The sequence below is a fragment of the Solanum verrucosum genome, unplaced genomic scaffold (genome assembly GCF_900185275.1).
Source record: "Solanum verrucosum unplaced genomic scaffold, falcon-dt-bn FXZP01000125.1, whole genome shotgun sequence".
NCBI lineage: Eukaryota > Viridiplantae > Streptophyta > Magnoliopsida > Solanales > Solanaceae > Solanum > Solanum verrucosum.
This window is the reverse complement of record NW_026019923.1, coordinates 1,385,296-1,408,228: the sequence shown is the minus strand read 5'-3', so window position 1 is coordinate 1,408,228 and position 22,933 is coordinate 1,385,296. Positions and strand designations below refer to the sequence as shown.

Below are 22,933 nucleotides of genomic sequence, written 5' to 3'. Positions count from 1 at the left end.
TGACATTAATATGAGGACAAAATGAATGAGATTTTAAGGTCATAACAACTTTATGCTAAATTGAGGAAAGAGAATAAACAAAGAACAAAAGTAGTTAAATAATTGTCCTCAAAAAGCACCAAAAAGTGGTAATGCAACAGATTTTTTTCTAAGCTAATTTAGCAACAACTTTTAACTTTTACTTACCTAATCATTTTGTTTTGTGCTAAATGTAAGTCAAAAAGAAATGAAATACTTCAAAAAAAACAAGTAAATGACAAAAAGAAAAACACAAAAATAAAAGAGGTGGTGGGGAAAATATTATAGATTATAGTGATTTTTCTATTTCAATAAAATTACTTAAATTTATATATTTATCTTATAAAGTAGTAATTATTGTTAGAAATTTCTTTTTTAAAAGTGAGAGAAAATATTTAAAATAGTACCTTAAGTTTGTGATTTGAATTAAAATAATATTTACTTTTAAAATGAAACACTACTATTTATTTATTTTCCAACAACTCACAAAAAAAATTGAAATAATTGATAGGGAAATTTTTTTTAAAATTTTCTTTCCCAAAATTAATAAGTACATCAAACTAATCTTTGAAAATAGGCAAAGTCTCCATACTTGTCGTGAAACGGCGTCGTTACTGGTTGCCACTGATTGCAACTTTTAATTTTAATATTTAGCACGTTCCCAATAACATTAATTACCGCGCAACATTGTCGACGTGGCGCCTGCAATTTTTTTAAAAACAAAAAATCACATAAATAATGTATTTAAGGTTCACTAACAAAATTTATTTGTTATCGAACACGTTCACGTAAAATGAAATAGATAGCACGGAGATTTTACCCGTCTCCATACTAGGGGAGATAGAATCGGAGCTGTAACATTAACCATGTGAATGGCTAATGCTGATTTGTACTTTTGGTTCTCACATTGCTTATTAGAATCATGACCAATAAAGTGCTATAACTTGTAAACGTTTCACCATTTTGAAGCCCAATAACTTGATCCAAATAGAACTCAATGGGCCTTTTACATGGATCTATATAATTGGGCCGAGCATCAAGTATGAACGGTTCTTTGGACCCGATCCATGTCTTGAACGTTTGCATTGGTAGCCCAATTCTCTTGCATTCATTAGCCAGGGATATAATTGCACTGAGTAGCCCCATGATACTGATAATGACCAGTTTCTATTTAAGTCATAGCACAAAGCTGTGTATTGCATTGTTCGACTTGGGTCATTTTTGTAAGACTCGATGATTTTCTTTATGGAGTCAAATTGGGTCATTGATGGAATTAATGATTGGACCACGTATAGGTCTAGATGGTGAAGTGAGACAAGTGGCGCCACGGGATGGGCTGTTAATAGCCCTCTCGGGCTCCCTTGTATATCCATCTTTTAAAAAAAAAGTAATTTTTTTTAAAATTATATTATAACTAAAAAATTCAACTTAAATAATAGGGAAAAAGGACAAATATACCTCCGAACTATTGTAAATATATGCTCTAGTTTTTGGACGGTAGGGGCATCAATGTCCCAAAGTTATGACAGTGGGTATCCGCATACCATTTACGATAGTTCAGGAGTATATTTGTCTTTTTCCCTAAATAATATTCAAAAGTTGTGGGGGTATATATGTACCTGATGGAAACCAAGTTCTTTTGTAAGAGGAACACCAATCTCAGCCATACAATTAGATATCATCAAATCAGAATCGAACACGTAATGGTAACGATTAATGCAATCGTCTAAAATCTTAACGAGCTCCATCGCGAGTGGATAACTAATAGCAGTGCTGCCGCCACCATATGCCATATTATAGGAACACATCACATTTGCCTCCACACTTTCGGAATTCCGACCTATATAATACATTTGATTGTAATCGTATTTACTCAAAACCGTCACTAAATTCTCCGTAAAAAATACCGTATCATCATCTCCCATTACAAACCATCTCACATTTGACAACCCTAGCTCAAAGCTCTCCTTTACAATTCTCGCGATCTTCACAGCTGATCTACAGTGGCGAAGTAAAAAACTTCACTAAAGATATTCATGATTTTATTATATATAAAAATTAATTTTAACCTATATATATAGTCTATAATCATATTTATTTCGATAAAGACGATGCTTTTCAAGTACTTGAACTTACTTGTATTATATCTAGAGAAAATAAAAGTAGGTCAAGTACTAGTCGTGACACAAATTAAAATGCACGTGGTGGTGAAAAAAATATGGATATGTTATATATATTTTCAGATAAATTAAATCAGCAACAACAAGACCTCCAAAAACATGTATGGGTTTCAATTAGAAAATAATTTTTAAAATTTTGGGGAACTATTATTAAATTGGATCGAATACTTTATGAAAATTGGGGGAGTAACAAAAATATATTACTAGAAGAGTTATTTCACTAGCAACACCCAAAATGCCTATACAAATGCAACTCATTATTTCATAATGCAAAGGGAAAAAAAAAAGAAGTAGAAATGACTCTTAAATATATAACAACACAACAATATAAATTTTCTATAAAAAAATTTCAACTAACCATCCTTTCGTTCTACTAACCTGTCACCAAACCAACAAGTGTTCTTGAATTTGGATATGTCTAGAGAGACCCTATAGGGCAAGGAATTTTCGGGCCACGTCACATCTTTGTGGGGCTTCTTGTCGAGCCACACAAGCCCTCGCGTTACATTTGGTCTCCACCAGAGGCTAGAGTAACGCGAGCGATTGTTCCACATTTTTGTGGACCCCGGAATACCAAAGAGAATATGGGATATGTTTGTTTCTTCTTCTAAATCTTTGTTGATATTTTCTAGTTTATTTGTATGCTCATAGCTTTTGGAGAAATGAGAAGTGAAGGAGATTAGTGAAATGGTGTAGACTAAGTAAATGGCAATTAGAAGGCCCTTAATCATAAAAATGGTGAAAAGATTTGGGACTAATTTATGGTTCAATAGAGACATTACCTTAATTAAATCTTTGCTATATTCTTCAAAAGTTTTTTTCTGTAGAGTACTGAACCTATGGAACCTAAAGGATTGGGTCCTATTTTCTTGATCTTTACAATTTTTATTATTTAGTTTGACTGAATACGAACTTTAGAAAAAAAAGTAAATGATTTAAAGCTGTAATTTTTATATTTGTTATTATAATATTTTTGTGGTTGTAATTTACTATTTTTTTAAAATTGTGCGTCTTTAAATTTGTTATAATATTTGTGTGATTTTAAAATATTTGTTACTAAAGGTAAAATAAAAAGTTTTTCTACTTTAGAAAAGAGTCATCAATTTTGGATTAGATTAAAAAAGAACAGTGTCATTCTTGATGAAATGGAGAGAGTATGTTGATTTTTTAAATTTATTATATATACTATCAAGCCATTTTTATTGATGGTATCTGATAATTTATTTTATTTTAAAAAAATTATAAATATTACATTTTAAAGAGAGTTAGTGTAAAAAATTATTTACATTAACAATACATATTAACTTTATATACCCCGGTAAAGTAAAAAAGAATTACACTTATAAAAAAAAATCAAAAAATTGAGGGTGAATTATAAAACAATGTTGGGTCACCCCTTTAAGGAAAATAAAGTGGACGAGTTAGATAACCCATGCAAATTTTAATGTTTTCATTTAGATCACAACTTTGGATCAATAACTAAAATGATTGAGTAATTATCACTTAATATTAATTATTTCATTTTGAACGATTACATAGGTCTAGTAGAAACATTAAACTATTTTGAGAAAGTGCGTACGCTATTATTAAGTAAGATTCATGGCAATGGACTACATGATATAAATTTGAATTTACGAATTGTAAAGTTTATTTTTTGAGAATAACATTTTTAATAGGATTTTTTTATTTTACGAACTCGAACTCAAGATCTTTGATTAAGAATGAAAACATTCAATCATCGTACCACAATTTGTGTTAGCACGCGGCCTAACTTATTCATTAATTTCACATACATAACTTGTGCGAGCAAATTTTTATCTTATTATTATTCTGTTATTTGTGCCAATAAACAAATTTATGACTCGTGTAGAATTCTATTTATATGTATTGGATTTATTTGTTGGCAAGATCCATTTTAAACTCATAGTTGTGAATCTCAATAATAGAGTAATGTGTACATTTCCAAACAAATCAATGCGTTAAATTGTGGTGGAATAGTTTGAAATTTCTCTATTTTCAATTAAAAATTTCAAATTTGAATCTTGAGAATGAAAAAGATCTTGTTAAAAGTATCATTATGAAAAACAATTGAGTTTCAATATATAGATCGAACATAGAGTGAAAATGAAAAAAAAAAAACAGATTAATGCTTCTCCTAGATTCTTTTAGTATTCCAATGTATAAACAAGTGATTCTTTGTAAAATAAAACAAAAAAATAATAATTAAAAAAACTGACCCAAAGTTCTCATCTCAATGAAAACTTTAATGTATGGGTTATCTAACTAATATTCTATTATACTACTTAGGGTGTACAAAATCGAACTGAAAACCGAATCAAATCACAAATCGAGTCAATCCGAAAAAAATTCCGACTAGTGGTTTGGTTTTGAAAAAAAAAACCCGATTATATTTGGGTTGGTTTGGTTTTAACTAAAAAAAAAACAACCCGAGACCAAACTAACCCGACATTATATATATAATTTTAAAATTTTATTTTATAAATAAAAATATTTACTTTGATATAATTTTAAAATATTTCTTATACTTTTTCATAGTTTTTATCTTTTAATATATTATTTCAAGTTTGAAACTTAGAATTATGAATGGGCCAATAAAGATTATAGTCCACAGATGTGGTAATTATAATAAAGCTTAAATCAAAATCAAATGAATATTAATGCAAAAAGAAAATCAATTCAACACTAAGAATGACAATAATATTGAGTATTTGTTCTTTAGTTTTACATTGGTTTAGACAATTAAAATACATAATCTAATTTTAATTTCCTTTAATATTTAGTCATGTAACTAATACTTATTAAACTTAATTTTAGCATGATTTAGTATTTTTAAATTATGATCATTTTCATTATGACTTGTTAATTTGCAATATTTGTTTTACGCAATTTCATTATTATTATTTTTGTTGGATATTTTAGTGTCATTAATCATATCATATTGTGCTATATTTTTAAGAAACATCTTAGATAGTTGTATGTTGGTAGGACTAAAGAAATATTTGAAGTACTAGTAAATTATATGTTTGTATGAATACTTTACCAGAAAAACCCGAACCGAAAAATTCGAAAAAACCCGAAAAAATCTGAGGTTGAAAAACCCGAGTTTTATTGGTTTGATTTGGTTTATAAATTTAAAAATCCAACACAAATGATTTGATTTGATATTTAAAAAACCCGAACCAACCCAACCATGTACACCCCTAAATTACTACTATATTATTTTATTTTGAAGGGAAGACCTAGCATTGTTCTACTCTAACATAATACCATGTTGTATTTACCCTTATATTCTATATTAGGGACTCATGAACTTAATTCAGATTCAAAACATAATTTTTAAGATGAAGATTGTCTAATATAATATAAAAAAGTCATTAGGTTAGTTTTAAAAAAAGTCTGACTGATGAAATGTATACGTATAATTAATATAATATAAGAGTTCAACATCAGATAAATCAAGAATTTAAATAAGTATAACTCTAGTAATTTTACGATTTAAAAAATGAATATTAAACTTAACTCAACCCAAAAACTACCTAGGATAAGAATTATCTAATATTACTAGATGAGTGTTGCCCGTGCTATGCACGGGCCCAACGTTTAAAATGTAATTATAATTTTACTTCTGTTTGATATGTGGGGTGGATCAGTGATGTAGGAGCGCAGCAATTAAACAGGAAAGAATAAAGAGAGGGGATTCTGCCATCTCAGAAGGATTTTTGCTGATCCAGCTAAGAAGTGAAAACTCTGATTCTGTATATTCTTCGATTTTGGAATTCTATATTTCCATACTTTATACACAATTACATATATGGTAGTATAAATCTGAACGTAGATGAGCATTAGGCTACGAATAATAGCTTCATGCACCTGCTTAAGACTACCACAATCTAAAGCCATGCTGGCGTTAGTTTCGTCTGCCGAGTTTCATTTTCCCCAATGATGCCAAACATATTAGCTTTTACTATTAACTATAAGCAACCAACGACAACACTTGGAAACCTTTGTCCACTGATGATGATACTTCAATTCAACACATCCTTGGAATTCTGCTGAAGTTCTTTTAGACCCTTGAACGGCCCTAAACCTTTGAATCAACACAACAAGAAAGAAAAAATAACTACTTTTCATGTACATTTCGATTTCAAATAATAGTGTATTTATAATGGATCTATAAGTAATGAGTTTAAACACATTATAGCTGCCAAATTTGTTCATTATATATTCAGTGAGATACTTACATAGTTTAACATTTCCTTATGTGGGAGTGCTAATTACATACATTTACATACTATTTTGAATTAGACAAAAACAAATGCATCTTTTATGGTTGGATTTTCTGGATCATCTTTGATCAAAATCACCTGTTACAATAAAATTGAGGGATTAAATGTTACAGAATCAGAGCATGATGAGAAGTAGCGAAAGAAAAAAAAAACAAAGCCAAATGTTTACAACTTAAAGTATGAATTACAAATGAATGAAATGAGATCTAAGTTAAAGATTAATATTATAGTAAAAGATTGGGAAAAAAAAAGTGAAGAAAGCATAGTGACAATATGACCAAACAAACTGGAACAAAGCTCGAAAGGCTTAAAAAATGACAATACTCATCCAAATTGAATAAATTGATTCCAATTTGTGAGGGTAATGTCAAAGGACCAATATACATTGAAAGTTGAAGCTCCTCTCAAATTTCAAAAATAAAAATAAGATTTTGAGCATTTTTCATCAGCAAGTAAGCTTAAATTGTATAAAAACAAAAACCCACAAAGCAAAAGGTGTACACATAAACTCTTTAAGTAATATTTTCACGTAAATAGCTCAAGTTAAGAAAAAAAAAAAGATAGTTTTTTTAATTGAATCACCTATATTTGGGTGTTGTTGAACTTCTGCTCTATTAAACTTAGTGGAAGAAGAAGGAAAAACACACAGAAAGAGCAAATCAGCAAATGCTTCCAGCTAATTAACAACCAAAACACTTAATACAACCTCTCTAATTTTTTGTATGAATCATTACATACACCAAGAGATTCACATGTAAATTTTGAGCAGATACTATATGGACATATGATCGTAACTGTAAGAATTTCAAGAATTGATCAATCATGAAGAAGTAGAAACCGAGTAACTGAACCAAAATTTTAAGTCATATAGACAAAGAAAATATTATAGGGTTCATCAGAAGGAAAATATAAAATAACATAACATGTGCAAAGTATATAGTACTAAGTCTTATCTAGAATTAGCATAAAGCTTACCCAAGCTTTGCATATAGTATATAAATGTGAAATCATGGGCTAAACATTAATCAAGGATAATAAAAGTATTTATATGGTTGAAAGATTGAAATAATAATATAGATATAAGAGGATTAATTATATCTTGTTGTTTTTAATTTAGACAAGCAGAAGAAATATAAATAAAAATACGCAAACAGTTTTACTAAACAGGTTTTATGTTTTAGTGAGTATGAGCTTATGCATGATATTTCTCTCCGTAAAATGCAATGGGAAAAAGTAGAAGTAGTTACAGAGTCATCGATATGAGCGATCAAGAAGTTGATTTACTTCATTGGAGCACAAAATTTTTTAAATTACTAACTGTTATTTCATGTTTTAGGAAGTAAAAATGAACACAATAGTCTTTAGTGATAGCAATAATTATAACAACAGAAAGAATATATTTTCATTTAAGTTGATAAATGGAGTAACTGTAAAAAGATAATTTTTAACTAACCTGCTATTATAGGAGAAACTATTTTCAATTTCTGCAGAAAAACAGGAACATAAGGCATCCACATAGTAAGATCAAAAGCATGCAAAACACAGCATACAGTGACAGCGGCAAAAGAGTGCCAAAACTGATTCTTTCGAGAATCATAACAAAAAGTGTTCCAACTGCAATTCAAAACAGTCAAAGATATTGTGTGTAGAGACAGAATTGAATTAAAAGAAAATAAATACAAAGAGAAGTAAATCCTATTTATATTAGTCAATTGCAAAGATGAGCTTTTAAACAATGTACAAAATAATTCAAATACCTTTTAATTCTTTTTCATGGGAGGAATTTTCATTTCCATGCTTGGATATTCTTTTTCCCCTGAACTAAGATGTTCAACTGTGCGCTTTTTCGCATCTGTAATATTGACTGTCGTAGATGCCATTGATTTAAGAATCACATCTTGTTTCTCCACGAAAGACAAAATGGATAATTTTTGCATTGCATCCAATTTTTTTGTGAATAGCCTTTTTATTTGAATGTTAAATATCTTGCCGTTCAATTCATCTTCCACATTTTGGAGGGATAATGTTTCTTTCTGAAAAAATGGAAAAGAATGATTAATAATAACAAAATCATTAATATTTTATATAATATATATACAATAATAAGGAATAAAGCGAACAGACAAATCGAAAGAGGTCCGATATTTTTACCATAAAAGAAGATGTTCAACAAAATATCATTTGCAAGGATCATGAATTTGCAAATAAAAAAAAAGTGGATGAGGAAAGAAAAGTTAATCATAAAAAAGATATTAAATTTGTTTTTAAAGGAAAATGAATATCTCAATGTTTATGTATTTACATCTTAAATCAAATTCAATACTAAAGGTCTTTCAACTAATCAGAGCCACACATGCTGCAGTTCTAAAATGGTGACGCCTATTATGGTAGGTGCGCATGACAGCTTAGGCATAAAGTTCTCAGCCAATGGGTAAGTATGTGAGATATTAAAGAAAGTTAACTATAAATAGACAACAAAAAGTATAAGTTGGGTGATTCACGATATATTTGTTTATTGAAGGTAAGTTTCTATTCCCTTATCATTTACAACATTTTATGTAGGGTAGATATTTTTAGGATTACTACTTGCGATGTTATTATGTGCATTTAATTTAGATAGTAGTGAGTTAAAACATTTCAAGTAATATGTACCTTGACGAAGCAAATTTCATAAATTTCTTCTAAAGTGAGGCGCAACATTTTCTCTGCAATTTCATCTGAAACAATAGCTGTTGCAAAACCACTGTTGTCCTTAATAGTAACTTCAAATTGACATCTGGTTTGATAATTAATGAAAATATTTTAAAATAATGGTAGTTAAGACATTTATTTGCTTGAACAAACAAAATAAATAATCTTAATTAGTTATTATTAATTTTGTAGAAGAGCAAATATACCTGGGAATAAGATGTGTGGATCGGTGACAATTTGTGCAGTATATTTCCCTTCGCACATTATATCTTGTGAACAATTGCTTACAATTTGAGCATGCTAACACACTAAAGCCTTGATCTTTACTTGCAAGGGACAATTCAGCCTCAACATTAAATACTTGTCCCTTTAAATTGAATATACCAAATATTATTTTTTATTGAGAAAAAAAAAGAAGAATTAAAAAAAGAATGATATAGTTGTTGTTCTCACTGGAGGTTGTGCCTGGATGTTAGCCACAGATATAACTTCATCTTCAAATGGAATCAACATAATAGAGCCTATTGGAGTTGTACTTTTCATCTTGTAAGAAACAAGCTTTGTTTCAATTGTTTTGATCCTATAAACAAGTACAAATAGAAAAATTTATTCATATTAGTTCATCCAAAATAGAAGAAATAAAAGTGAAATTTTAAAACTTAGTGATTGTAAGATTAAAGATGTTTTTTATATCTCAAAATATTCTGAAAGTTGGATGCATTAAATAAAAATATATATTACCACGTCCTTAACTCAGCAGCCTGTGGATATGGAGGATTGATTTGAATTGTTGTATTGAATTTACTCGTCAACCCAACGAATCTATTCGACGTTCCTATGAGCATTTGAATATGTCATTTTTAGTTTCATCATGTCATCTATATTTCAATAAAGGAAAAAATAAATGTATTTGCACTTTTACCTGAGGATGATTTCCCAATTTTCCTAGCAAGAATGATTGGGTAATCATGAAGTTGGTTGAAAAGTTTAAGTCCCTCATGATCAATAAAATCCTCCCAAAGTGTCAGTTTTGTTGGTTTTTTCCTGCATATGTTTTGAAGGATGTTTGAAAACATTAAAGTTGCAGAAGATATGTGATATTGTAAAAACATTATAAATAATAAAATTGAAATCAGATTATATTATCAATAAATACCAGCATTTTTGTGCTATAAAAGTCAAAATATAAGATGAACGAACAAAGAAAAGGAAGTAAACACAGGAGTAACTAAAACATGGTATAAAGTAGGCAGATCTGCAACTTTCACATATCCACATTCATCCCATAATATGTTTGCCATTTCACTCAGCAATTAAAATCTTTCAAGACATTGAACAGGCTTACTTCAGTCATGAATTAGCAGAACTCAAATGACAGGTCAAGGGAAATAGCAAAAAGGTAAAAGTGCAAATAGTAGATTCATGGCACAGACAAATATATATGTTGACACGTTAGGTTAACACCTTACACCCTATGATGATTCCCCAACCTAGCTGTCTCTTCAGTAGATAAGGTTTTAACGAAAAAGAGCTTGTTGTTGTTTCTGGATGGCCACTTTAACCTGTGCCACAAAATAAAATAAAAACTTTCCTTTCTTGTTGAAATATGTTGCACTTATGTATTGAGGAGGCCTTTTTTTAATGAACTTCCAACAATATAGAAGTCACATAAACTGGATGTTACAAAGTTGAAACTTAATTTTTAGCATGCATAGACATAGATAGACAGCTGCTAGGGACCAATCACAACGTAATAATCTAGGTAAAGCAAACATTGTGGCATATAAAATTGGTATCCACGAAAAAGGAAAATTTCTATTTATAGAGGAAAACACTATGACAGCAAACCAAGAAATGCAAGGAAAATAAAACAGCGAGGAATAGATGATTCAGTCAATGAAGTCAATATTACATGTTCAATTTTTTCTACTCGAATAACAGACAATTTCAGTCTGTAAGTTCTGTGATTAGCAGTCCAAAAACTACAATTAAACTCTGAAAAAGTAGTAACCATTTGGAGAAGACGACTACAAAGGCAATGTTATTGAAACTCGAAAGAATTAATCACTTTATTAAATACAAGTATATACTTCAACTACGAAAATGAAAAAGGAAAAAAAAACAGTATCAACCAAAAAGAGCCTTTTTTTTAAAACAAGTAATAAGATATAAAGATAAATGACAAGAGTGATATTCTTTATATACTTACAGCTTGTCCATGATAATAAACTCTTGAATTCGTTTTCCAGTTGTAGTCCTTGTTGAAGGACTGCCATTAATGACAATGGCGAGTACATCTTGCATTAAATAAAAAGAAAGAAAGAATAATTAGATCATGAGAAATATTATATTATAGTAACAATGGATTTTATGTGAATAAGAAGAATAATTAAATAAATTTATAATTACCAAATTCAAATTCTTTGGGTTGATACTCAAAAGTGTCAAATGTGGTAAGAGCTAGTCATCTTGGTGGTGGCAATGGATCCTCTGGAGGTTTGACCTCTTCAACTGGTTCAACAATGGTGTTTTTATCAAGTGTCCAAATGAATTTGTTAAGTGAATTTTCATATCCAAGAGGTGGTACTTTCACATGTGCAACAGATACCAAGTAAGTGTTGAAAGGAGCAAATTCTCTTTCAAAATATGTTATATCAGTACTGTAAATAGTGGCCTGAACTTGATTCTCCTGTAAAAGAATTTGTAAAAAGTTTGATTAGTTGTGTAAAATTTAAAAGTTATTTTATTATTTTTCATATTATTAAAGTAAAAATATAAAATAATGCATTATTTAGTTAACTGAAGTAAAGTTAAGATTTTAAAATCAATAATAAATTAATAAAAATAAATACCTCTTCATCTTGCAGAATTAACACTTGGTATTTTGTAGTTTTATCTTTGTTGTCCCTTGGTCGACTTTTATCAACAACTTGGACCTTACAGGTCCAATCTTTAGTATCAGGAGTGATCATTTTGATGGTATATCTTTCAGCCATGTTGAACTATCTGCAATTAAAATACATTATAAGAGGATAAGTTAAGGTAAATGCATAATGAAAGCAATATTATAATAATAATATAGATAAATATAAGTAATTTGTATATGAGATTTACCATTGTAAATTGAAGCACAAAGTTCAAGAAAATGCCTTTTCAATAATTTCATTGTAGACAACATTATATGTGGAATGATCATCATTTTCGTCAATTATAGGTGGTCTAATTAATACTTTGACATTGTGAGAACTTGTCGCTCTTGATAAAGCAACATATAATTGTCCATGAGAGAAGACAGGTTCGCGTAAATATATACCAACAAAATCTAATGTCTGTCCTTGAGCTTTATTTATAGTCATGGCAAAACATAATCGTACAGGAAATTGTGTTCTCTTAAAAGGAAGAGGCAATTTTTCATCTTCTGAAGTCATGAGTGGTATTCGTGGAATAAATACATGTGTATTTTTAAAATCACCGCTAGATATTGTTGCACTAATAACATGAGGTTTAAAATCATTACATATTAAGCGTGTCCCATTGCATAAACCTTCAGAAGGATTTAAATTTCTTAATAACATAATCGGACAATTTTTCTTCAAAGTTAATTTGTATGGAGGTAAACCTGTAGGATTTAAAGTGTGTAAGAAATCTTCATATTCACTTTGATCCTTTGGATCAATAGTTTCATCTATAGCAATATATACTTTTCCAGTGTTTGGAAATTGAGAGATCAACATGTCATTTATTTCATCAACAAAATCATTTTTAGTTGTTAGAATAGCACGAGAAGTAATAAACGAAGTTTTTGTACAAGATGTGTATAAATCAGGATAAGTATTTCTAAAGAGAAGATTTAGAGATTCTTTTTCAGAAGTAAAAGGAATAATGAGGGAATGAGGAATTTGAATTTTTCCATGGTCATTTGTTTTTTCTTTTCCATCACCAATTCTCATTAAATATTCACAAAATTCAGGATCTTTAGTTGCACGCATATTCTTCGATAACTGTAATTTTTCAAGTTGATTCCAAATTTTAGAACACAATAAACTTTCACGAATAAAATCTTCTTTTTTTCCACTACGAACAACCGGAAGAGTTTGTCTGAAATCACCACTAAAAACAACTATTTTACCACCAAATAACGTATTTGTTTCCATTAGATCTCTTAAAAGTAAGTCAAATGCTTCAACCATTTTCTTTTTTGCCATTGAAATTTCATCCCACACAATTAATCGTGCATCTCGTATTAAAGATGCTAGTGAACTTTGTTTACTAATATTGCAAGTAAAATTTTCATTGACATCAATAGGAATTTTAAATCGAGAATGAGCAGTTCGACCTCCGGGAAGAAGTGAAGCTGCAACACCAGAACTTGCAGTTGCTAAAGCTATAAATCCCTTGTGTCTTATTGTAGCTAATAAAGCACGGTATAAAAAACTTTTACCAGTTCCACCAGGACCATCAATATAGAATGCGCCAAATTTATTTGACAATACTCTATCAAGAATAATATCGTAAGCCTTTCTCTGTTCAGTGTTTAATTTATTTTGTAACAATAAATCTTCCTCAGTAACAATGATATTTCTTTCGTAATGAACTTCTTTAGCTTCTCTTGCTAATGATGAAGGTTTGATATATTCTGAAATTAGTTGAAATTCATTAATGTCACGACCCATTGAATGAAGAACATCATTAATGCAATTTAATACTTTATAACGTATTTCTCTTACATTTAAGTTTGAACTTTTGTTGAAATCTTCAGACATTGGGCTTTCAAATCTTTCCCATAATTCTCTAGGATTTGTTGGATTACAATAAATCAATAACATAGCAAATAATTGTCTTAAACTGGATGACATTTGATAACTTGCAGCTTCAGACATGCATTCTACCAAATTATTATCACAAAGTAATAGTTCTCTTTTTTCTGCAGCTTCCCTAAATGAATTATATTGTATTCCATTTACAGTTCGTAGATCTTCATATGATTTTGGCCCTCTTACGTTCATTAAAAAAAGTCTAAGATAGTATCTTTCTCCTTCGGTTGGATGACATGTCACTATACGTCCAATAACATGACCTCGTTTACGACGTGTCCACATTTTATTTGTTGTTGACCATACAAAATGTTCTGGAAATTCACGATATAATAAATTTAGGTCCATAGCTTCTTTGTTTGATTTATTCATTAAAAAAAAATCAGTTAACATTGTTTTTGTTATCATGGGATTAGTTGCAATTTTGCTAATGTTGTCGGTACTTTTGAAGGAAACAAGTTGTTGTCCATGAAGATGCAGTTGCAGATGATATACAGTTGGACTCATTTCGCTAATAGGAAAAGCGAATATTCTCCATGCAGCTTCAGGTGGTGATACCCACCTAGCAGATTGATATTCTTTTATTTCATCTATTTCTAGGTTTACATCATTAGTTTGTATATGAAATGCTATTTTATCATGTCCTTTACAAATGTATTTATAAATGTACTTAACAACTTTTATATCAGAACAAATCTCTACATTTATATGGCAGTTGAATTTACAAAGTAAATATGGATTGTAAGGAACAACCCATGAGTTATCAAGAAAGTGTCCTCTAATTTTTACACTTTTTCCTGTATTTCGTCTTCTATAAATTGGGTATGAATTTTTTCCTTTAGTTGTTTGTTGTACAAACTCTTTAGGATACTTATTTTTACAACGTCCTTTTTTCTTCATACAAGAATTTGTTGGATTCAAGTTACCACAAGGACCATGCATCATGTGTTGTGTAACAAGTGAGTATAAATAGGGATATATATTTTCATCTGGTATTTCAGCACATACAAATCGATCATATGCTTCTGGAGTTAGTAATTTGTAATTATCATGTAGTATAATAAGAAAATGAGCATGGGGAAGTCCTCGTTTTTGAAATTCTATTGTATACATAAATGCTGCAACTTTACCAAATATATGCCTTTTTATTATATCATTTTTTAATTCTTCTACTTTTGCTCTAAACACTCTACTAACCAGATCAGGCCTATTTTGTACCTCATCAGTTGATATAAGTTTTTCTTCTATTTCAGGCCAAGAAGGATTACATGTTATAGTCAAAAATATATCAGGTTTTCCAAAACGCTGCACTAATGCAATAGCATCCATATACCGTCTACGCATATCTCTTGGACCTCCAGTAAAGCTAAGTGGAAGTATGCGTTGTTTTCCTATATGTGAAGCTTCTCTTTCCCCCTTACGTAAAACATCCAAAATTCCATCTAATACATCAGTTCTAATTAAATCTTGATTAAAGGAAGCAAAGTCTAATCGTTGGGTTTCAATTTTTATCCATTGATCTACTACATATTGTTGGAATAATCTTCCAGCATGTAAGACTATATTTTCATCATCTCTTATTTGAAGTTTGTAACAATAATATTCACGACAAGAAATAGTGTCTCGTTTGTGCTTTTCTTTTAGCATAACTTCGGCTTCCATGTTAAGCAGTCCATCTATTGAACACATATTTTTTATACTTGGTAGTTGTTCTTGTTCGCAATATACTTGTGTTGATGTTTTTGAAGAACACTTAATTTTCTTAATACCACAATGCCATCCACCTTGACCATATGGAAATAGCAATGGATATTGCAATGGATCATAACAACCGTAATAATAATTTACCAATTGATTTTTATCACTTTTTGTATATATTTGAATATGTGGTGTAGGAATAGAATTAGTAATATCTTGTTCTACCCATATTCCTGCAACTTCTGATACTGTTGGTAAGTTATATATACGTTGATCTAAGCCAGAATCACACTTAAGTGCAATATAAAAATCAGATAGTTGTGGAACATCAACTAAAGATTTTAAAAACATAGAGTATGGATTAATTTTTAATATTTCCATTAGTGTTCTCACAACATATTCATTTAATTTATTTGAACATGCCATTCGATTTCTTAATTCATTTTCACTATCAAAGAAATATAATTGAAGGTTTTTTCCTTTTTTATCGGTAGGAATCAAGTCATTGATGAAATGATACATCTGACCTTGAACCCGAAAAGTATAAATACCATTATTTTTTTTTGCTAATTCTTTGTCATAAGTTACCCCTAGAGATGTGAAAGCAAATATATTATTGTATGTTCTAATATAAGTTCTAAAATGTTTTGATAGCTCTGTATTTTCCAAATAAAGGTTTTTTAATTCTATTGGAATGTCATGTGAAGTTAATTGAACAGAACCATTGCTACAACAAAATGCAGGTGATTCATATTCAAATCTTATGGCTTTACAAAAACGACAATTTGATACTTCTTTTAATTTGATATAATTAGTCTCTGATGGCATAGTACTATTTATTTCTGATAGGAGCAACATGGGTTTTTTCATAATAAGATTAGAACTTTGTGCAACAGAAACAATGGTGGAATTAGAAGATGATGTAGCAGGTAAATCATTATTCATTGAACTTTCAGATAAGTTATGTTTTCTTATTTCAGCTCTCTTTGCTCGACGACGTGCTAGAAGAATTTCTTTTTCTTCAGGTGGCATCAATTTGTATAATTCGCGTCTCCTAGCATTTGTATCCGTGTTTGATTTTAGAAATACATGCATATTTTTATGCTTTCTATTAGAAATAATGGTGGAATTATCAGATGATGTAGTAGCCAAATCATTATTTATTGAACTTTCCGATAAGTTATGTTTTCTCGTTTCAGCTCTCTTTGCTCGGCGACGTGCTAGAAGAATCTCTTTTTCTTCAGGTGGCATCAATCTGTATAATTCGCGTCTCCTAGCATTTCTATCCGCATTTGATTTTTGAAAAGCAATCACATTTTTATGGTTTCTATTACTTGACATATTTGGCATCAAAATGATTTTACACAAAACAATTATCTGGTAAATAATAGTAATAATTTTAAATAAGAATAGTTGAGTAATACTTACCACACACTGAGAGAGAAGTGAAACACAGGAGCGAACAAATATCGTAAGGAAGTGAAAATTCTGTAAAGTTAACAGTTCAAACCATATATTAAATTTAATATAATAGACATGCATAACAAAGGAAAAAGTAAAAAATAAAAAATGCTAAAAATAAGTGGTTGAGTTAAAATATTGTAGAAGAGACTATGGAATGGAAATAGTAATAAACAACACATATATATAGCAAAGAAAATACATAAGTATTTTCTCCACCTTCTCTAAATAATTTTAGGTCTATTTGATCTTTTTTGCGCTTTCAATCAATAGAATGTACATATGAAGTGGTAACTTTCATGGTAAAGAAGCGTTTCACGGACTTGCAAGTAATGGGCTGTCAATGGAGGTGTTGTTGGATTTGGTTCGTATAGATTGGTGAGACTTGACCCTCGGGCTATCCCCAAGAAAGATTGTTTCAAGTACCTTGGGTCTATAATGTAGGGAAGTGGAGACATCGATGATGGAAACAAGTACCTTGGGTCTATAATGTAGGGAAGTGGAGACATCGATGATGAAATCGTACATCGTATTAGTGGGTGTGGATGAAGTGGAGGGTTGCATTCGGAGTCTTGGATGGTAAAATGCTATCATCGAAAGTTAAAGGTAAGTTTTAACCAACTGAACATGGGAAAATAGGGAAACATATTCTGGCTCTTGTTTTAGTCTATACCGAACACACCCTTAGGTTCAAATTAATGACAGTCTTTTTCAAATTACTAAAGGTAATAGGAAAAAATTGATTACGACAAATGTGAAAGATCACCACAGACAAGGTTAATCATGAAGGGAAAAGTATACATGATAAAAAAAATTTTCTTGTGGAACTGCTCTTTGTTTTAGCTATCAACCTAATCCTAGAACAGGGAATGATCCTGGGCACTGTTTTATGCATACTGTTCATTTGTTATAAAATTAAGCCGATCGGACCTTTTTTTAAAAACAAATAAATTTGAAGACCAAGATAAGGTGGAATGCAGAAGGTTTTAATCTCTTGTCTGCCTTAATATCAAACGGGCTAGGTGAAATATCAATAACAAGAGAAAATGTTAATCTTATGCTTCTACTGACAGATATTCAATGTTTGTATGACACGCATGCAAGAAGTAAGAAATTAAGCACATCAACATCTCTCATAGAAAAACAAAAAGCCAACATCATAGACTAACCAAGACGAAAATGCAAAATTTTAAGAGTTGACATCGAGAAAGACACGCCAACTCTTTCTTTAACATCCCCATTACTCAATTTTGCCATAGTTATATTTCTTTCTCTGTATTCTATAACCAATAGTCACCATGTCATTGGATTTCACAAATCACAGTTGCTGCCTGAAATAGTCTCACAGTCGTAATAAGAATAGATCAAAGACCAAATCTTTGGTATCTTCACTTTAGAAAATATGACAAAAGAGTCACTTTAGAAGCCTAAGTGCACTACAAAGATAACTACTTTGAACCCTCCATACGATATTTAAACATACGAAAACAATATAAAACCCCATAATTGAATTGATTTTCATTTCCACAAAGACCGAGGAAGAGATCGTCTCCAATCAGCTTTTTATTGAGGAGTGAGTGGAGAAAATTGTTTCCCAGTAGGTCTCATAAAACAATGAGACAAGTCACAATCTTCTTCTCTTTCCCAAGCAGGCTCTCATACCTCCCTTGATTTTAAACATACATGTTCCAACTTTTTGAATTTTGTTAAGTTTATTATTGCAACTTCACCCTTCATCGCAGATGTTTCTGACCTTTAGATATAAATAAATTTCATAAAAGTATTTAGGATTAGTTGAATTTGCAGCTTAAAGGATGGATTAGAATATCACCTCTTTCATAATTAATTAATCCTATGAAATAATTACCCAAAGTGAAAATCTATGTTGCTCGCACTCTCCAAATATGTACTACTTTTGACAACATTTTCCTACCGAAGACGTCCCTTCATTTCTGTCGTGTTTCTTGTTATATAATATAATTTTAGTTTTTCTTGTCAAGGAGAAGGACCAAGGACTTTGCAATAATAATAAGAATATAAGAATCAATTTTAGACACAGCACTGGAGAAGCTCACAACAGATGAGAAATTAAAAGAACTAAAGTAAATAAATAAATAGCTTAAAATGGAACTTGGTCTAACCCAAAACCAATATAGAAACAATCCTTAGACAAATGCCAAGACTCAAATGAAAATCCAAAATTAGCCAAATAATTAGTCTCTTCTACTGACGGAAATATACTCGCTCTGCAATTCCCTAATTGATCTTAACATGTAAATTATCAGTACTGGAGCAGAATGAATGTTAAGGATTAGGATTCATACATCCCCACAAAGTTAATCGAACAGATTTAAGCAAAAAATGTGAATAAAACATACTTGAAAACACCCAATGGTTTAATCCTTTAGTCTTGAAAATCTAAGAAATCTGATGCAAATGAGATATTTATTTATTTTCATTGAAAGAGTGGAGAATTATAGATGATTCTAGAGATTAAAATATAAAAAAAGAAAAATACAACCTTCCTTTGACCAGGAGTGCACAGATATCAATATATATATATTTCTATATATTAGTATAGAAGTTATAATTTGCCATTGTATTTTTGATTTAATATCCGTTGTGCCACTGATATTTGCCCTTCTATGTTTGATTTATTTTCCGTTTTGCCACTGGTCGTTGGTTGGCTTCACTCTTCATTAGTATAGAAGTTATAATTTGCCATTGTATTTTTGATTTAATATCCGTTGTGCCACTGATATTTGCCCTTCTATGTTTGATTTATTTTCCGTTTTGCCACTGGTCGTTGGTTGGCTTCACTCTTCTATATAATAGAAATATATAAGATATATCATCCTATCCCTAATAAAGAATCGAGGTGAAAACATTTTTTTTTTTAATTTCTCACTTTCTTTCTTAATCTGTATATAAAAAAGAATACGAGTTTACAAATTTAGCAACTCTTCAATTTCAATATCTTGTATGATATATTTAAGATCATAAAATTTCAAATGATATTTCCGTATATTATTAATTTACATATTTTTAGTATTTAACACCACAAGATTCAATAATTTAATTTAAAAAAATAGAGAAAGTATTAAATTTGAATAAAACAAACTAAATTCCATAACTACCCTTTGAAGAAAGAAGAACAATTAACAGCCTTCAATGTTTCAGAAAAACACTTCTCATCCAAGTTTTTTTTTTTTTTTTGCAATTTTTCATGAAGGGCTTTCTAATTATCAAAAGCTTAGTAGCATCCATTTCTCTAATTATCTTTTTCACTACTCATTTCTCTAATAATGTTGTGGTTACACATAATAACAAAGTAAATATATCATCAAAGAAGAAGAAGAAACAAATATATCACATATTCTCTTTGGCATTGGAGGGTCCGTTAAAACATGGCACAATCGCTCGCGTTACTCTGATCTTTGGTGGAGACCAAATGTAACGCGAGGGTTTGTGTGGCTCGATCAGGAGCCACACAAAAATGAGTCGTGGCCCGAAACTTCTCCACATTATAGGGTGTCTCAAGACACCTCCGAATTTGAGTACAATTGTTAGTAGGGGCGGATCTAGGGACACAAGGGGTTTATCTGAATTTCTTTTATTGCTCAATTTTATTTATTTTTGGCATATACTCTTTCTGTTTCAATTTCATTGTCTTATTTTTTTTTAATGGAGCTTTAATTTCTTTGGAAATTCTATAACTTTAATGTTCTACTTGATTGATTTGTTTAAGACCATAAGATTCAAATGGCATTTTGGCATATAAACACATATTTAGTTTATTAAGACCGCAAAAATCTTTCATATTGAATTTCCTTAATGAAAATCTTGATTCTGTCACTGCAGGTCAGCTATAAGGATCGCGAGGATTGTGAAGGAGAGTTTTGAACTAGGGTTAACAAATGTGAGATGGTACGTGTTGGGAGATGACGATACAATATTTTTTACGGAGAATTTAGTGGCGATTTTGGGTAAATACGATCACAATCACATGTATTATATTGGTGGAAATTCCGAAAGTGTGGAGCAAAACGTGGTGTGTTCGTATAATATGGCGTTTGGTGGCGGCGGCATTGCCATTAGCAACCCTCTCGCGGCAGAGTTAGTAAAGATTTTAGACGGTTGCATTAATCGCTACCATTATTTGTACGGTTCGGATCAAAGGATCGGTGGTTGTATGGCTGAGATTGGCGTTCCTCTCACACATGAACTTGGTTTCCATCAGGTATGTATTATACCTACAATATTTTACTTTAATTTTGTAATATCATTCTCATTTTTAGAAGTTATTTTACGTACGTACGATAAAATTCAATAGCTTTAGTCAAGATTTCATGTTTTTGTCTAGAAATTTCTTTAATAGGTATAATTGATTTATCTAGACTCTAGTAAGTTGTCTGTAATAGAATTCATAAACTCAAAATACTAGTTTTGTCGTTGCTACACTTTCGAGTTCCGACAGACGCCGACCAAAGATGGATCAAGAATTTTATGGGTTCCAAATTCTAAACACACAGGACGACTTACTAGGTTCTGGAGATATAATTTAAACATAAATTTTAGATGGTCTAAATCAAAGCTACATATTGGATTATTATCCACCGGTACCATAGTATTTTTCTATTATCGATCGACTTGATTTATTTGTTAGGAAAAATAAATCTAAGTATGAATAGTCTATCTAATGTATGTTATGTTTTAAGATGGATATAACAGGAAGCCCACGAGGGCTATTGGCAGCACATCCGGTGGCGCCGCTAGTGTCGCTGCACCACTTAGGCACTCTACGTCCCCTATTTCCGTCAACGAACCGCCTCGACTCGGTGAAAAAGCTCGTAAAGGCTTACGAAAAGGACCCGAGTCGGGCGGTACAACAAACATTGTGCTATGATTTAAATAGAAATTGGTCATTTTCAGTGTCATGGGGCTATTCAGTGCAATTATATCCATGGCTAATAAATGCAAAAGAATTAGGGCTACCAATGCAAACGTTCAAGATATGGTTAGGTTCTAAAGAGCCATTCACATTTGATACTCGGCCCAATTATTTAGATCCATGTAAAAGGCCCATTGAGTTCTATTTGGATCAAGTTATTGGGCTTCAAAATGGTGAAACGTTTACAAGTTATAGCACTTTTATTGGTCATGATTCTAATTCTAATAAGAAATTATGTGAGAACCAAAAGTTCAAATCAACATTAACAATTCATATGGTTAATGTTACGGCTCCGATCTTATCTCCCCTAGTATGGAGACAGGTAAAATTCTACCTATACCTCTTTCCGTTTCATTTTATGTGAACCTGTTTAACTGAACGTGAAATTTTTTGATAGGCGCCACGTAGGCAATGCTGCGAAGTAATTGATGTTATTGGAGGAGTGCTAAATATGAAAATTAGAAGTTGCAATCAATGGGAAGCTGTAACGGTGCCGTTTCATGACAAGTATGGAGACTTTGCTTACAATCAAAAAATTATTTAATCAGTTATGAATAAAACAAGAAATTTGGAATTGATAATTGAGAAACAAAAAGAAAGAGAAAAGTGGAAACTTTTTCACAATGTTGTATAATACTTAATAATATCTTGTGTTTTCGAGTATAATGTTGTTAGAGCAACATGACCATCTTGTAAGGCTAAATACTCCTGAGGGATTATTAGCGAAATAGTATTGTAAGAAGAAGGTGAAAAGAGCCCTTATTGGAAAGTGAAATAAAACATGAAATTGTAAGCTCTTAGTGGGAGTAGCCA

General features: G+C 30.6%; 3 protein-coding genes and 1 pseudogene across 3 annotated transcripts; 1 reads left to right on the top strand and 3 right to left on the bottom strand.

Annotated features, from left to right (window-relative positions):
- Positions 1 to 573: 573 nt before the first annotated feature.
- Positions 574 to 6,119, bottom strand: LOC125826668 (uncharacterized; annotated as a pseudogene).
- Positions 6,120 to 8,265: 2,146 nt separating this feature from the next.
- LOC125826659 (uncharacterized) lies at positions 8,266 to 9,739 on the bottom strand. The gene is made up of 4 exons (XM_049506020.1): positions 9,650 to 9,739; positions 9,403 to 9,563; positions 9,158 to 9,281; positions 8,266 to 8,538 (listed from the first exon to the last, which is right to left on the bottom strand). Exons 1-4 carry the CDS (start codon positions 9,737 to 9,739, stop codon positions 8,266 to 8,268), a joined length of 648 nt encoding a protein of 215 aa, XP_049361977.1.
- Positions 9,740 to 12,333: 2,594 nt separating this feature from the next.
- Positions 12,334 to 17,049, bottom strand: LOC125826651 (uncharacterized). Its single transcript, XM_049506011.1, has 3 exons — positions 16,593 to 17,049; positions 15,208 to 15,452; positions 12,334 to 13,719 (listed from the first exon to the last, which is right to left on the bottom strand). Exons 1-3 carry the CDS (start codon positions 17,047 to 17,049, stop codon positions 12,334 to 12,336), a joined length of 2,088 nt encoding a protein of 695 aa, XP_049361968.1.
- Positions 17,050 to 17,753: 704 nt separating this feature from the next.
- LOC125826641 (uncharacterized) lies at positions 17,754 to 22,664 on the top strand. Its single transcript, XM_049506000.1, is given in 5 exon segments — positions 17,754 to 17,775; positions 20,519 to 20,746; positions 21,027 to 21,409; positions 21,888 to 22,442; positions 22,518 to 22,664. Coding segments are annotated over 5 exon segments (1,335 nt in total).
- Positions 22,665 to 22,933: the final 269 nt, after the last annotated feature.